General features: G+C 48.2%; 1 protein-coding gene across 1 annotated transcript; it reads left to right on the top strand.

Annotated features, from left to right (window-relative positions):
- The first annotated feature begins 9,251 nt into the window (after nt 1-9,251).
- Nucleotides 9,252-13,004, top strand: LRATD2 (LRAT domain containing 2). The gene is made up of 2 exons (XM_044450428.1): nt 9,252-9,286; nt 11,897-13,004. The coding sequence occupies exon 2, from the start codon at nt 11,902-11,904 to the stop codon at nt 12,796-12,798; it is 897 nt and encodes a 298-aa protein (XP_044306363.1). The 5' UTR covers nt 9,252-9,286; nt 11,897-11,901; the 3' UTR covers nt 12,799-13,004.
- The last annotated feature ends 814 nt before the right edge of the window (nt 13,005-13,818 follow it).

The following is a 13,818-nucleotide window of genomic DNA, read 5'->3' as shown; positions in this document are numbered from 1 at the left end:
CAAAGGAGGAAAAAAATGAGAGTTTGCTTGCTTATTTTCCCCATTCTCTGACTTCTTACCTTAAGGAATGAATTTTAGCCATAGTGGCTGATAGGATACATGCCAACAGTGGGAGAACTGAGTGGAGAGGATGGAATGCTTCTGCATGAGTCACAGATCTGGCCTTGCTTCCATAACAGCAATCAAGGCGGGGACAAAGCAGACGAGTGAAAGACCTCTTGCACAAGCCATTCTCCCGTATCTCCAATGGGGAGCAACAACCGTTAGCATGACTCACTCTCCAACCAAGGGGCAGTTGGAAGAAGGCATAGGCAGGCCAGTAATTCATGCACAGATGCAGTGGGAAAGTTCCTCTGTGAATGTTGTTGTGTGCTTAAGTCAAGTTATCACTGACTTAAGGTGACCCTATGGATGAATGTCCTCAAAATACCTCGATCAATTCTTGTAAACTCTAGGCTGTGTCTTCCTTGATGATGTCAAACCATATTTTATTTCATCTTCCTTTTCTTCTTCAGCCTTCAATTTTCCCTTTCATGGTTGTCTTCTCCAGTAAGTCTTGTCTTCTCCTGATGTGTCCAAAGTATGACAGTCTCAGTTTTGTCATGCTTGCCTCTAAGGAAAGCTTTAGCTTCATTTGATCCAGGTTCTCTTCTTCATCTTTCTGCTGGTCAAGGTATTTAGAAAGCTCTCTTCCAGTACCGTGAGCTGAACACATCGATTCCTGATGGGTTCCTTCAAACTTCCAAACCCATACAAAGTAATCAGGAATACAATGGTGGGAATGATCTTGGCCTCCAGTGAAACATCGTTATACTTGTTGATCTTTTCTAGTTCCTTTGTCGCTACCCTTCCAAATCTCAATCTTATTCTAATTTTTTGGCTGCTATCTGTATTTGAGTTGATGAACGAGTTGCAAGTATGCAAAATCTTTCACAATTCCAATTTCATTACTGTTGACAGTAAAGTTCTGTAATTCTTTTGTAGTAATGATTTGTGTTTTAATATACTGCTACAGTCCTAACAGAAGAACAGAAGAAAAGCCTTGCTGATCAGACCAATGGTCCACCCACTCATGCACTTATTTCAATTTGTTGCTGCTTTCTGCCAGTGAAATGTTTGTCATCTGCATATCTTAAGTCTCTGATCTTTCTTCCAGCGATGTTCAGTCTTTCATCTGATCTTAATCTAGCCTTCATTATATATTCTGCAAACAGATTGAACAGGTTAGGAGATAAAATACACCATTGTCTGATGCCTTTGCCTATAGGAAACCTTCCTGTTTCTCCAGAGTGAGTAGGTTCCATTGTTTTATTCATTTTTATCAGCAATTCAGACATTAACTTGCAACATGCTAGTGTGTTGCATCCCATGGTTGGGAAATAGCTGTGTCCAGCAGAAGCTCATTCAGTTACGTTTTCCCCATTACTCTATCACTGCTGGCTGAGATAGTGCGATGGGAGATTCCCCCCACCCCTTGAGAGGGAGCAGAAACATCAGTTGCAAACCGAATATATTTTCTTCCTTATACCACATAACATTATCCACATAGAGTTTGCTTCTGCAGTCAAGACACAAACTGTGACCACAAAAGGGCACACCTTTTCCTGCCTGCTCAGCAGTCCCAATGATTCGATGGGACTTAGTCCCAGGTAAATGATACAGGACCACAACTAGACCTCTGCTACATACACAGAGCAGTCATAGTCTAAGCTAAGACTCATTTCTCCCATCCCCCAAAATGCAGCAGGATAATGTGAGTGATATGAGCATTATAGAGCTGGCAGCCTTCAAACTGCATACCAGAAACAAATATGAGATGTTTACATGAGTCATCTATTGTGTGTTCAGGATTCCTAATTCATGGTTCTTTAGCTGATGTCATGATTCTCAAGTTTCCCTTCTGTTTTTTAAGAGCACTTTCCTTTTAAAAAAATTAGAGCTGTTAAAATGGACAATATTTGTGAAAGCAACAGAAAATGTATTTCCCTACATTTGTTATTATGAAAATCTACTATAGCACAGTGCCAGCTAGAGGTTACATAATGGAAAAGTAGGAAAGGAAAAGCTCTTTGTTCAGAGCTGGGATCTCAGTTCTGTTTTGTTGTGTTTTTTAATTATTTTTAGTATTTTTATAATGTTTATTATTTAAACAACTACAATACAACAAAACAAAAATAAAATGCTTCATAAAAAATAGAAACAACACAAAATACACACATATTAGAGAGAGAGAGAGAGAGAGAGAGAGAGAGAGAGAGAGAGAGAGAGAGAGAGAGAAACAACCAGTGCACCCCTCCACCAGGATCATGGCTACATATTTATTCCTTCACTTTTTTCTTCTTCTAGATTTCTGCTCTTTCAGGAATACCCCCATCCAAAATTCTCTCCACTACTAGAATGCAGCCCTGAGAAGGTCATTGAAATTGAATTCAACCCTTGAACTCAAGGAGATTCAACAGGCCTCTCTTAAGGAGACAAAGACTTGGTTCAGACAACCAACTTGATTATGAGTTAAGCGCATGTGACTTTTGAACTGTGGCTTATCACACAGCTGCACTAACAAGCCATGGCTTGTTAACCACAAACAACCCATGAAGGGAACTTATGGTTCACAATTGGTTTGTGAACTGTGAGTTGTTCAGCATCGTTTGTTTATTGCACTGAGACAACACATAAAAAACCCCTTTTCAATGACAATCCATCCTAAACCTTGGAATGTCAGTTACCATGTTTTCTGAAAGAAAAGACCTTTTCAATTCCCGAATAGATACACATGTTGAGGGGGAACTGATACAGAGAAAAAGTCGATGGTGGAGTTATAAGCTGTCCTTTCTGTCCCTTTAAAATTTTCCAGAAGTAATCAGAGAGATATAGTTGCTTTTCCCACTGTCCCACCAGCCTCTTTGCTCCTGTCTGTTGTACCAATCAACTTGGCCATCTTTATATGAAGATTACATGTGTTAAACCAAGCCACAGTGGCTTGATATTCCAGGTCAGCAGGCCAGTCTTGAAAACTCAAGATCTGCCACATTCTGAGGGGGGAAAAGAGAAAGATGAACTGAGCCAGATAATGCTGAGCTTGGCACCTGTCAGAGCGCGTTTCCATCTCCCTTTTCTGGACAGCATCCCGTGCGCATCTAAAACATAGCAGATCTGTTTGTCTTTAAAACAACGCATCTTGCAACACCTTAGCCAATTTATTCTGGCATATGCTTTCAAAAATTTATGCCAGAACAAATGCAGTCATCTTTAAGGTGCCACAAGTCTCTTTGATGTGTTTGGACTAGCATGGACACCCCTTCGAAAACTGTCGGGAAGGTTACCCATTACCCATCAGTCCATCACTAAGCAGACCGAGCCTTAATATCCTACCTATTAAGACTCACAGATCAACATTTCCAAGGCAGATGGCCTGGCTCCTGCATAGACCTGAGCGTCAGCAGTGGCGTCTCTCTTTTTTAGAAATTAAGCACTGCCCACACACCACTCAGCAGCAGAGAACACACACCAGAAAATATGTTTTAAACATTTATAGCTTATAGAATGATTCCCATACCATTCCAAAAGCAGTCAAATGAAACAGTGAAAGCTGTCTGCATACCAGGTCCAACTGTTTTTCCATTTAGTTCAGAATTATCTAGATGGGCAGTTAGGAATTTGGGTCCTGGATTCCAGGCTACATGGCTCCCCAGGGGGAGGGGGTGCATGTGAGTTTGCGACAGACCACCCGAGAGCAGCGAGGGATGAAGAAAGCTCTATTGGATCCTTGTAGTCATGGATTGCTGGTGGATATTGGGAACTGTCAGACTTTTTATAGGATTGTGTGCTTTAAAATGCAAAACTGCATGAACTCAGGGTCTTGTGTTTTTTTAATTGATATTGGCAAATAGTTTTGTGGGTGATGATGCAGAAGCAGATGTGAAGAGAAGGGAGCTCATCTCACCCAGCCATGCCCTCCTGGGTATCTAGTACTGCATCAGCAGAGATTCCAGGTTGAAGAGGAGGCTTTGCTGCAGTCTATAGACATTCCTTCTCTATCTCCAGACCTTGCATCTGCCCAAGGGCTAATTGGAGTGTCTGTATCTGGTGCTGAGAATCCAGGACTGGTTAGCGATTCTGCTGATGCACTTTCAGTGCTGTTACCCAGCAGTCTCCCCGTCTCCACAGGCAAGACTCATGGTGCTGAGGATTCCCAGGATTACTCTCCTGGGGGACCAAGACTGTCCAGTCGGGTGCAGCTCAGGACTTCATGGGTACCGAAACAACCATGCTGTCTCAACATGTTATCAACCCAGTACAATAAGGCAGTTCAAACTCTGGATTCTTCCCCACTTGGGTAGAAAAATGATGAATTCGGAAGAATTTAACGCCTGTCTCCTTGCCATGGTCAGATCATTATTGGCTGAGATTTAGACTTTCAGCAGCTTTCCCGTTCCAGAAGTGTATGCCCACCCTGGAAACTAGAGCAGCCTCATAGCTTCTAAACAGGTCTGGGAGATTTTCCAGTTGGTAAGACTGGTGCTCCTGGTGAAATTCTGGTCAGCCTTTTCCAGGGCTCAGTTAGCTCCTTCGTACACCTTGAAGGTGAAGGCAATGAGGCAAGTGGATAACAATGGAGAAACACTCATGCTGGATCGGACAAACACTGGTTAAAGATCACTGTGGGCTAAAGATCAGTGAAGCTGGCAGCTCCATTGCATCTTCACACTGCTGTCCTACAGGGGTTTTTTTGGGTGCTGAAGGTATTGTTCCCACCTGACCCTGAGAGGGATATGGGCACACTTTCAACAGCTACGAAACTTTCAAAGATCTGCACAACATTTCGAAGAAAAACCCATGCAGTGTCAGCAGGACTTCGTCCCCTTTGTTAGTGCATTTCCTTGAACGGAAGGGTTCGGAGCACTCCCTGCTCCAGGTGTATTGGATGAGTTTCAGTTGTTATGGTATAAGGACACAGACAAGGGGCATGAAGAAGCTTGTCCAAATGCATGTGTGCTTTTCCATGGCCCATGCTGGCTCGTTGCTTCCAATAAGGAAAAGCCAGTTTCATCCAGGAGGATATAGATTCCTCCTAGGGAGTACCAGACTCCCTCTCTCAAAAAAAGGTAATCATCAGGCCACTCCTGAAGAAACCTAGCCTAGGCCCAGAAGTGTCAGGCAATTGATACTATCCCCTTCTTGGGCAATGAGCTCCAGCAAGGTGCTGATTAACTCCATAAATTCTTGGATGTGGCTGATTTCCAGGTCCATTCCAATCTGGCTCTAGGCCTTGCATTGAGACTGACCTGGCTTGATTGCCGTGCCTCTTGGGCCACTGAGTGGCTTTCCATACCACTGACCCTGGGTGTTGTTCTAGAGTGGCCACCTGGATTAGGAGTAGTGGGCACAGTTTTACCATGGTTTGATTCCTACTTGGTCAGTTCCAGAAGGCAGTTACTCTCTTCCAAGGAAATTGCATCATGCAATTCCATTGGGCTCGGTTTTATCCTCCATCTTAACATCGGCATGAAGACCCTAATGGAAATTATCCTGGGACGTCGACTAAGCTGCCGTTACTGTCAGTGATATTCATCTCTACCTCTCCTTTTCATAACACCAAGCGCATGTCTTCAATTGGTCCCCGAGCAGGGAGATGGACTGGAGAGTGCCAACAAAGTGAAGTTCAGCCCAGACAAGGAGGAGGTACTGTTAGCAAACGATTCGTCTGCCCATTTGTGTGGTATTGAACCTGTTCCGGAGGGCTGCACTTCCCCCGAAAGGCATGCAGCACAGAGTGCTCCTGGATCCATCACTGTCACTTGAGGTCCCAGCTCTACCAGTTGATCAATATACCCTACCTGCACAGAGATAGCCTAGTGACGTTTACCCATCCTCTGGTAACTTCCTGGATGGATGACTGCAATACACTGTACATGGGATTGCCTTTGCCTTATTGCAAAATAGGGCTGTGAACTGGGTCGATTCAACCATGTGATGTCAATGCTTTTGCCTTGCAGTGCATTTCAATGCCCAGTTCGAGGCATTAGCCTGGACTCTCGAAGCCCTAAAGGGCTTGGGACGGGGTACCTAAGGGCACACCTCTTCCTGCATGTACCTGCTCCCACCCTTGGGCCATTCTTAGGGGCCCTTCTCCAGGTGCTCTTGCCAGAGCAAGTTAGATAGGTTGCCACCAGCGAAAGGGTCTTCTTGGGATAACTTTGGGAATCCCAAAGAGGTTCACCAGGCACTGACATGCTTTCCTTTCTGGCATCACACAAAAACCCTTCTTTCCTCCCAGGGAATTTTACAGACCTAGTGCCAGACTGTAGGGCTGTTTTTGTCACTTCATATGTTGTTTCTTGGTTGTTCGTTCTTTTAAATATGTGAACTGTGTTTTATTTTATTTTTATTCTGGCATTGCAGAAAGCATTTTAGTTATTTAATTAGCTGAGATCCACCCAGAGAGCTTTAGTTATTAGGCGGATTACAAACATACCAAATAAATTAATAGTGTTGGGGGGGCAGGGGGAAGAGAAAGGGACACTGTGCTTCACAATCGAAATAATAGGTTGTTGGGGTAGGGACGCAAGAATGAAACCTTACAGCCCTTTAAATAACCAAGCTGTCCCGAACAAGAGCAATCTCTTCCTCAATACACCTACTGGTCCATTTAATTAAACCCAGAATTTCTGCGGGCAAGGCAGAGGTTCTTCCACTGAGTCCAGTCGGGTCATAACTGGGAAGGATGCCAACTGACGTCCACCTGGCCTGATCTTGTTCCTTCAAGGTCGCCTGATAAGTAGTAAATTGCTGGCCCTTTACAGAGCCAGGTAAGACCTTATGACTCACTGTGACTGGACCTTGCCTGGCTTGGGCGACGGCAACTGGCGGAGTGGGGGCATGTTGCAAAGAAGCAGCAATTCGGATAGTGCTTTTTCACAGCCGGTTCTTGCAGGGCCCGGCGCAGGAACGAGCGTGCAACTTTGAACACTACTTCCGTTTGCACCTCCGCTCCAAAAAGCACAGGAGCACCGGTCGGCTGGAAAAGTTGGCTCCCTTCCCTTAGAACAGGCTCTCCGGCCGGTTTTGCCGGCAATCGGCTCAGCAGCACCCCCGCCAAGTGTGCCCGTGCGGGGCAGCAGGAATAATAATTCAAACATTTCAAAAAATCAAACTACAGGCGCTTTAACTCCTCCTCTCCCGCCCCCAAGCGAAAGCTCCCCCCACTGGCTGCGAGCGGCGCTGCGGTCCGGCTGGGGGCGCGGAAGAGGAGGAAGCAGCAGCGCCTGGCGCCGGCCGAGCGCGAAAGCCCCCCTCCCCGGAGAAGCCCCTCGCCCTCTCCTCTGAAGGAGAGCGGCTCCTTTAAATCCGGGGGCCGATCCCTCGCCGCGGATCCGCCGCCGATCGCGAGCGCCGCGTCCGCTCGCCTCCGCCGGCCGCCGCTTGTTGCTCGGGCCGGTGGGAGAGGAGGAGGAGGAGGCGGCCGCGCGCGCGCGCGGGCGAGCGAGCGAGCGAGCAGCTCCGGCGCAGAGAGAGAGAGAGAGAGAGACGCCCGGCCGTGAGCCACCTGCGGCCGCGCTGAGCAGTCGCCGCCGCCGCCACGCGGCAACTCTGCTGCTCGCTCTTCCTCTTCGCGCGGCGCCGCAGAGGCAGCCTTCGCGGGCGCACCCGCCGAGCCCGCCGCTTTGCCCCGCAAGCACCCGCCGCCGCCGCCGCGTAAGTTTCCAGCCGCGGCGCCTCCGCCATCAGCCGCTCAGGACGGTGCAAGAAGCAGGCGAAGGCATGGCGAACGGATCAGGTGACGGCCGCCGCCGGGCGCACCTGGGCTGATCTTCGGCTTGTTTGTTGCTCGCAGGCAGCTGCGAGGTGAGTCGCTTGCTCGCTCGCTCGCTCGCTCGCTCCCCCGGGGCTGTGGCGGGCTCTCTGGTGCGCCGGGCTCGGGCTGCCCCGCCGCCGCCATCACGCACGCACGCACGCACGCACGCGAAACTTTGATCGCAGGGGGCCGAGGAAGACTCCGATGGAGCGGCGGCGGAGCGGACCTGCGGGCTCGGAAAGTTTCCAAAGAGAAACTCCGCAAAGGCATCGAGGAGGGAGGGCGGCTCCGGGGCGTCGGATGGCGCCGCGTCGCTAAAATAGCGCGCGCGCCCCTCCCCGGCTTGCGCGCGCCCTTGAAAGCCGGGTAGGTGTCTGCAGGCAAAGCCAAGCTTAACCGCGGAAAGCTATTCTAAGGGTTGGGTTCTGCCAGCGTCTCTGGGTCACTTCGGAAGGAGTAAGCCACGCTGCTCTTTCCTAATTTCTTGTTTTCCTTGTTTTCCAGAGAGTGGCCTCCGTAGATTCAGAGGGAAAGGGACGTCCGCCTTCTCTCGCTGTGAACTTCTGGAGTCTAACCGAAGTGAAGCCCTTCAGGACTTATTTCGACTTTACCCCCAGTAAGAGTTCATAGGTCCCGCTGGCCTCAGGCAAACCATTTATCAACCTCAGCTTACCTTCCCGTTGTTATTTAGTAATAACAATGGCCTACTCTGCAGGGTTGCTGTAAGGGCAAATTAGGTGGGTTCAGGGCTTTGAGCAGCTGGGAACATTATAGAAATGCAGAACATTGATGCCAGTTTTGATGTCCTCCACTGCCAGTGCGACCATCTGACTACGTTGCAAAGACTTCTGGCTGGCCACTGGTATCCAGCTGGCGCTGGAACAGCTGGACATTTGCTCAGATCCAGCAGGACTCTTCTGCTGCTCTTATGAGTGGCTCCTCATAGTTGGGGGAATCCCCTTGGATCGGACACCTCGCAGGGGGGATTGTGTGAATTGTGACCTTTGCTTTGATGCCTTCGGCTCTCCTCAGCAGATGGAATAACATCAGTGCTGATTGCAGGCTGGCCCCTGTGCAGCTGGATCCTTGGCATGTTTACTCCAAAGTAAGGCCCTCTCCTTTCAGTGAGACTTTTCACTTGGCTGTGGCTGGGTGGAGAGAGCAAGAGCGGGTCACCCCTAGCATTCAGCCAGCCTGACTAGCCAAAGCTTTCCTGTGTCTGTCGCTTCCTTGGGTGTCTTCACTCCTGTCTAGTGATAGACGCTCCCCTCAAAGGCCGGAAACTGCGACTAGCTCTGCTCGGTTAGTCCTGCCATATGGGAAGATATTAAGAACCTGTTGTGGGCTGCCTATTCCATGGGGTTTTCTCGTGTTTTTGGGAATATTTGCTTCGTATTCCTGCTCAGAAGCCCTTTTTGTGGATTTTGTGCCTGCAGGTTTAATGGGAGTGGGGGCAACGGGTTCCTCTGCTGTCTTGTGAAACAAAAGCAGGTGAGTGTGGCAACAGGCTTTAGCTCACAGTCATCCTTATAAACAAAGCCAGGCCTTAGTTCTAATCCTTCCTTTTCCTCTGTGCTCTTTCTCCCACTCTTTAACTTCCATTTCACCTTTTGCATGAGAGAAGTTGCTCAGGTTGCTCTGCAGAAGAGGGTTTGGCCTACAACTCCCATCAGTACCAGCCACACAGCCGGAGGAGGATGGGAGTTGCAGGCAGGGGTTGCTTACCCTGGATATAATGCAACATACATTTGCTGAAAATGTACCATTAATAATAACAAAGCTAAAATAGCACTTCCCCCCCCACCAAGAAAAAAATTGTACCACCAAAATAGATGCAGAGGATGGGGGGAAGTAATCTTGGTAGTTACTGCTTGCTTGCAGCAATTTTGTGCACTCTTGCCAATTGAAGCCTCTGGCTACACTTCCCCAGGTTCTGATTCATTGTTCCCTGCTATGTCTTAGCATCCCCCTGTGTTCCTATCACATCTCCGCTGTGCATGATGCTTCCCCTTTTTTCAACAGGTGGGCAAAGACCTCGTATCTCGGCATCTGTTCCTTTTCCAGCATCAGCCTCCTCCTCCTCTTGGAGGGATTGGAGCCTTCTCACCCCCAGCTTCTGGCTGCCACAACCCCTTGTCTCCTCGGGTATTCCCATCCCCCCAATCTATGCCCAGCTAATGGTGACCTCATTGTATTTAAGGGCCAGGCAAAAAATGTGAACTGAGGCTGGGAGGGAAGCCAGAGTTTAACCCCTTTCTTCCCTGAGGAGTGCCTGAAGCACCCCCCCCCCCAACAAAGGATTCACAAATACCCTGCGTTTGTGTTGGGAGGAAATCCCTCTAGAGCAAATGCCAACTTTTGAAGAGGGGTTTGTCCACAGGACCTAAGCAGGGAAGGAGAGGGTTAAACCCCAGCTTCCCACCTGCTGCCATACCGACAAGAATCAGCCTGTTCCCCATGGGCATGCTTGCATGTTTAAAAACAAGCACAGGCAGTAGATGCAGGGACAGCCTTCGGTTGAACGTCTGATTTGGCTCTGACCCTAAGCCACTTGTTACCTTTTCCCCTCTGCATCCGCTTTGTTTCATTATTGGTCCCGTTTAAGCTTTTATCCTGTTCTTCAGATAAATTTCCAGATCAAGCAGTCTGTGCATCTAGCCAGCTCCATCACACAGCACATGTGGCAGCGCATGGTTCGCATGTAAAATTCTCTGTTTCATCTTTGGCATTTGGATGGAAGAATCTAAGGAGAGCAGGCCTGGGGATGGGCCCTGTCTGGCCCCACTGCAGAGCTGGGGAAGTTCGGACCAGCTTAGCCATCCCCAACATGGTGCTCTCCAGATGTTTTGAACTACAACACTCAGAACTTAGCCATGTCAGCTGGCATGGTTGGGGCTGAGGTCTGAAACGTCGGGTGAGAGCAGGGAAGTCTCAGCTGGAATGTACCTGGGTTAGAACAGGCTGAGATGGGCTGGCTGCATTTAGGGAAGCTGTTTGCATCCCGCTGGGCATTGTTGTGTAAGACTGCCAATGACTTCCTAGTCGAGAGTGACTATTTGGGAAGCCCTCTGTCATACAGTGGCTAGGAGCGGGTCTGTGAGCAAGGGAAGCATTGGCTCGCCTCTTGAATGAGCCACCAATTCACCAGATAACTGTAATAGGCCATCTCTTGTCCTTGATTCTCTTCTGCAAAATGGTCAGGTCGATAATCCTGACCTGTGGAGAATTGGAGAAATGCTTCACATTGCTAGAGAATTACCAAGTGGGGCTGATTAACACCCTAGTGTGATTTATAGGTAACCATGAGCTGCAGATCTGTGCTTATTTGTTTGTTTGTTTATTTAAAACCTTTCTGTGCCGCCCCCATCGCAACAAAGCCTCGGGGCGGCTCACAAAGAATACAGAAATACATACATAAATAATGATAATATAACAATAAAAAAAAACTTGAGCCCCACTGAATTCGATGGGGTTTCCTCTTGGGTAAGTGTGCAGGGGATTGCAGCCTATGTTTCTCTCTCAGATGGAAAGCTTCTGCGCTGTCTTACTACTGCGGCATTGTGATAACTTGTCTAGGGAACAGTGGTACTGGCAGAAACCCTGATCCTGCCCCTCCAAATCTTTCCACCACAAGTTACAGGGTCAATTTCGAATGGCAAAGGAATAGCTGATGGAGAAAGGATTCCTCAGCACCCTTCCAGGCACATACACACCGAGAAGTTCATTTACCCAAGCTTCCAGGAGTTGTTTCTTGTAAAAACATAAACAAAACAAAAAAGCAAAAGTTTAGGCAAGTTACTGTTATTGTGTAACATAGTGACTTGATGACACTGATCTTTAGTGACTGTCTTCCAAGACGTTTAAATAGCTTACCATTTCTTAGATGTATATATGGACTAAAAGAGCTGTCTCCAATTTAATAAGCTCCAGATATGATGGGCTACATTGGGCATGCTTTCTGGGGATGATGGAAATTATAGTCCAAACACATCTGGAGGGCATCAGCTTGGAGGAGACTGAAGTATAGGGTCATGTGAGACCCACAAAGCGCTTGCTCTTTCTTTGCACCTGTACTAATACCCTCATTGGTTTTCGTTTCAGCAGGGATGGGAAACCAAGTGGAGAAACTGACCCACCTCAGCTACAAGGAGGTCCCCACAACCGACCCGACGGGTATGGACAGAGACGAGGGTCCCAGGATTGGGGTCTCCTACATATTTTCCAATGATGATGATGAAGTGGAGCCCCAGCAGGACTCGGTGGTGTCCGACTTAGGCAGGGACCCCCCCGCATCGCAGCCCTATGACCCGCAGCTTCATGAAGTAGAGTGCTCCATTTATTATCGCGATGAGTGCATTTATCAGAAAAACTTTTCTGGGGAGGATACATTATCGGATGAGGTGGATGGAGGTGGAGGGGGCCATCTAGCCACCTACACCCCAGAAAACCTGTTGAACAGGTGCAAACCTGGCGATCTGGTGGAGTTTGTGTGCCAGGCTCAGTACCCACACTGGGTGGTATACGTCGGGGATTTCCAAGTGGTGCATCTACATCGATTGGAAATAGTGAACAGCTTTCTGACAGATGCCAGCCAGGGCAGGAGAGGACGCATCGCAAACCAGTTGTACCATTACAAACCACTAAGTCCCGCAACAGTGGTACGGAATGCCCTGGATCAAGTGGGTTGCAAGGACCGGGATCTGAGCTGGAGGAACTCGGAGTGTTTTGCAGCCTGGTGCCGTTACGGCAAACGTGAGTTCAAAATTGGTGGTGAGCTGCGGATAGGCAAGCAGCCCTATCGGTTACAGATCCGGCTGGGAGACAAACGCAGCCACACGTTAGAATTCCAGAGCTTGGAGGATCTTATTATGGAGAAGAGGAGGAATGACCAGATAGGGAAGGCAGCAGTCATCCAAGAACTGTCCAGCCATCTTCAGCCGGCCGAAGCAGAAGATGATGATGATGCTAATAATGAGCCCAGTGCCCGGACTGCCACTGAGTAGCAGCTCTTGTACTGCCCAGGCCGCTTAGCCTGGGTGACGGGGATTAAAACTGAAGGCGGCAAAATTGAGCTGTTATAAGCCCTTTGGGCTGCTTCAATGCAGCTTCACTCAATCACATGTGAAGGGAAGGGGGAAAGCTGATTAAGGATCAGCACTTCAGCACTTAACTCCTTCAGTGCTTGATAGAGCCAGCAGCTTGATGTATTGAGGGTTAAAACTCAGGGAGATCTTCCTAACTCTCTGTTTATGCATAACTTCCCACTCCTGCACCCCCTTTCCTCTTCTAGCTTTGCTTTCTGCTGCTTTAAACTGAATGAGGCCCAGCAGCTTTCAACGTGGTAATTAAATCGCCTAGCTGGGAAGTTCCCTCTTTGCTGCTTTTCCATTTCCTTCCTAGTTTGCATAGTCATTTCTGAAACACATTTACTTAGGTTTACTGGTAGGTTCTCCAAAAGGGACCTTCTAGCTATTCCTGTTCCTTCAAGGAGTGGCCACATGATCTGTTACTTGTGTGTAATTGGGGTTGCTTGTGCTGGCTGTTGAAGTGATGTGGAAATGACTGGGGAGAGTGAGAAGTGGAGAGGTCATTTTCTTTCTGTGGCTTTTGTTGGAAGTATAGGAGGATTCTTGACCTTCCTTTCTGGTTTCTGCTGAGGGAGCTAAAATGTCTTAATAGAAGGGGCTAAGTTGCAAACTAAGACTGGTAGCGTCTTGTTCAGCAACCGGTGATGCCAGCCTGACTTTGGGTGCCACTGCAATATTTGGGACAATTCCCCTTGGGACAATTCTCCAATTCCAATAGTGTGGAATTCAGCTGAGCCATGCCTACCAACTTTGTTATATCTTGCAGTCCAGTCTGGAAATTATTTAAGCTGAACACTTGTTGGAATGCAGTTAAATCCACTTAACACTACAAAATTGCTTCAGATCCAAGCACTGTTCAGGCACATCTGTAGTTCTGCAAAATGTGAATCGATTCAAGATTAGCCTGATCATCTTGCTCTTCCAAGGAACTCTTTT

The sequence above is a fragment of the Varanus komodoensis genome, unplaced genomic scaffold (genome assembly GCF_004798865.1).
Source record: "Varanus komodoensis strain SLA01 unplaced genomic scaffold, ASM479886v1 scaffold66, whole genome shotgun sequence".
NCBI lineage: Eukaryota > Metazoa > Chordata > Lepidosauria > Squamata > Varanidae > Varanus > Varanus komodoensis.
Note: the sequence above shows the minus strand (reverse complement) of the source record. Positions and strands in the feature narration are given on the sequence as shown.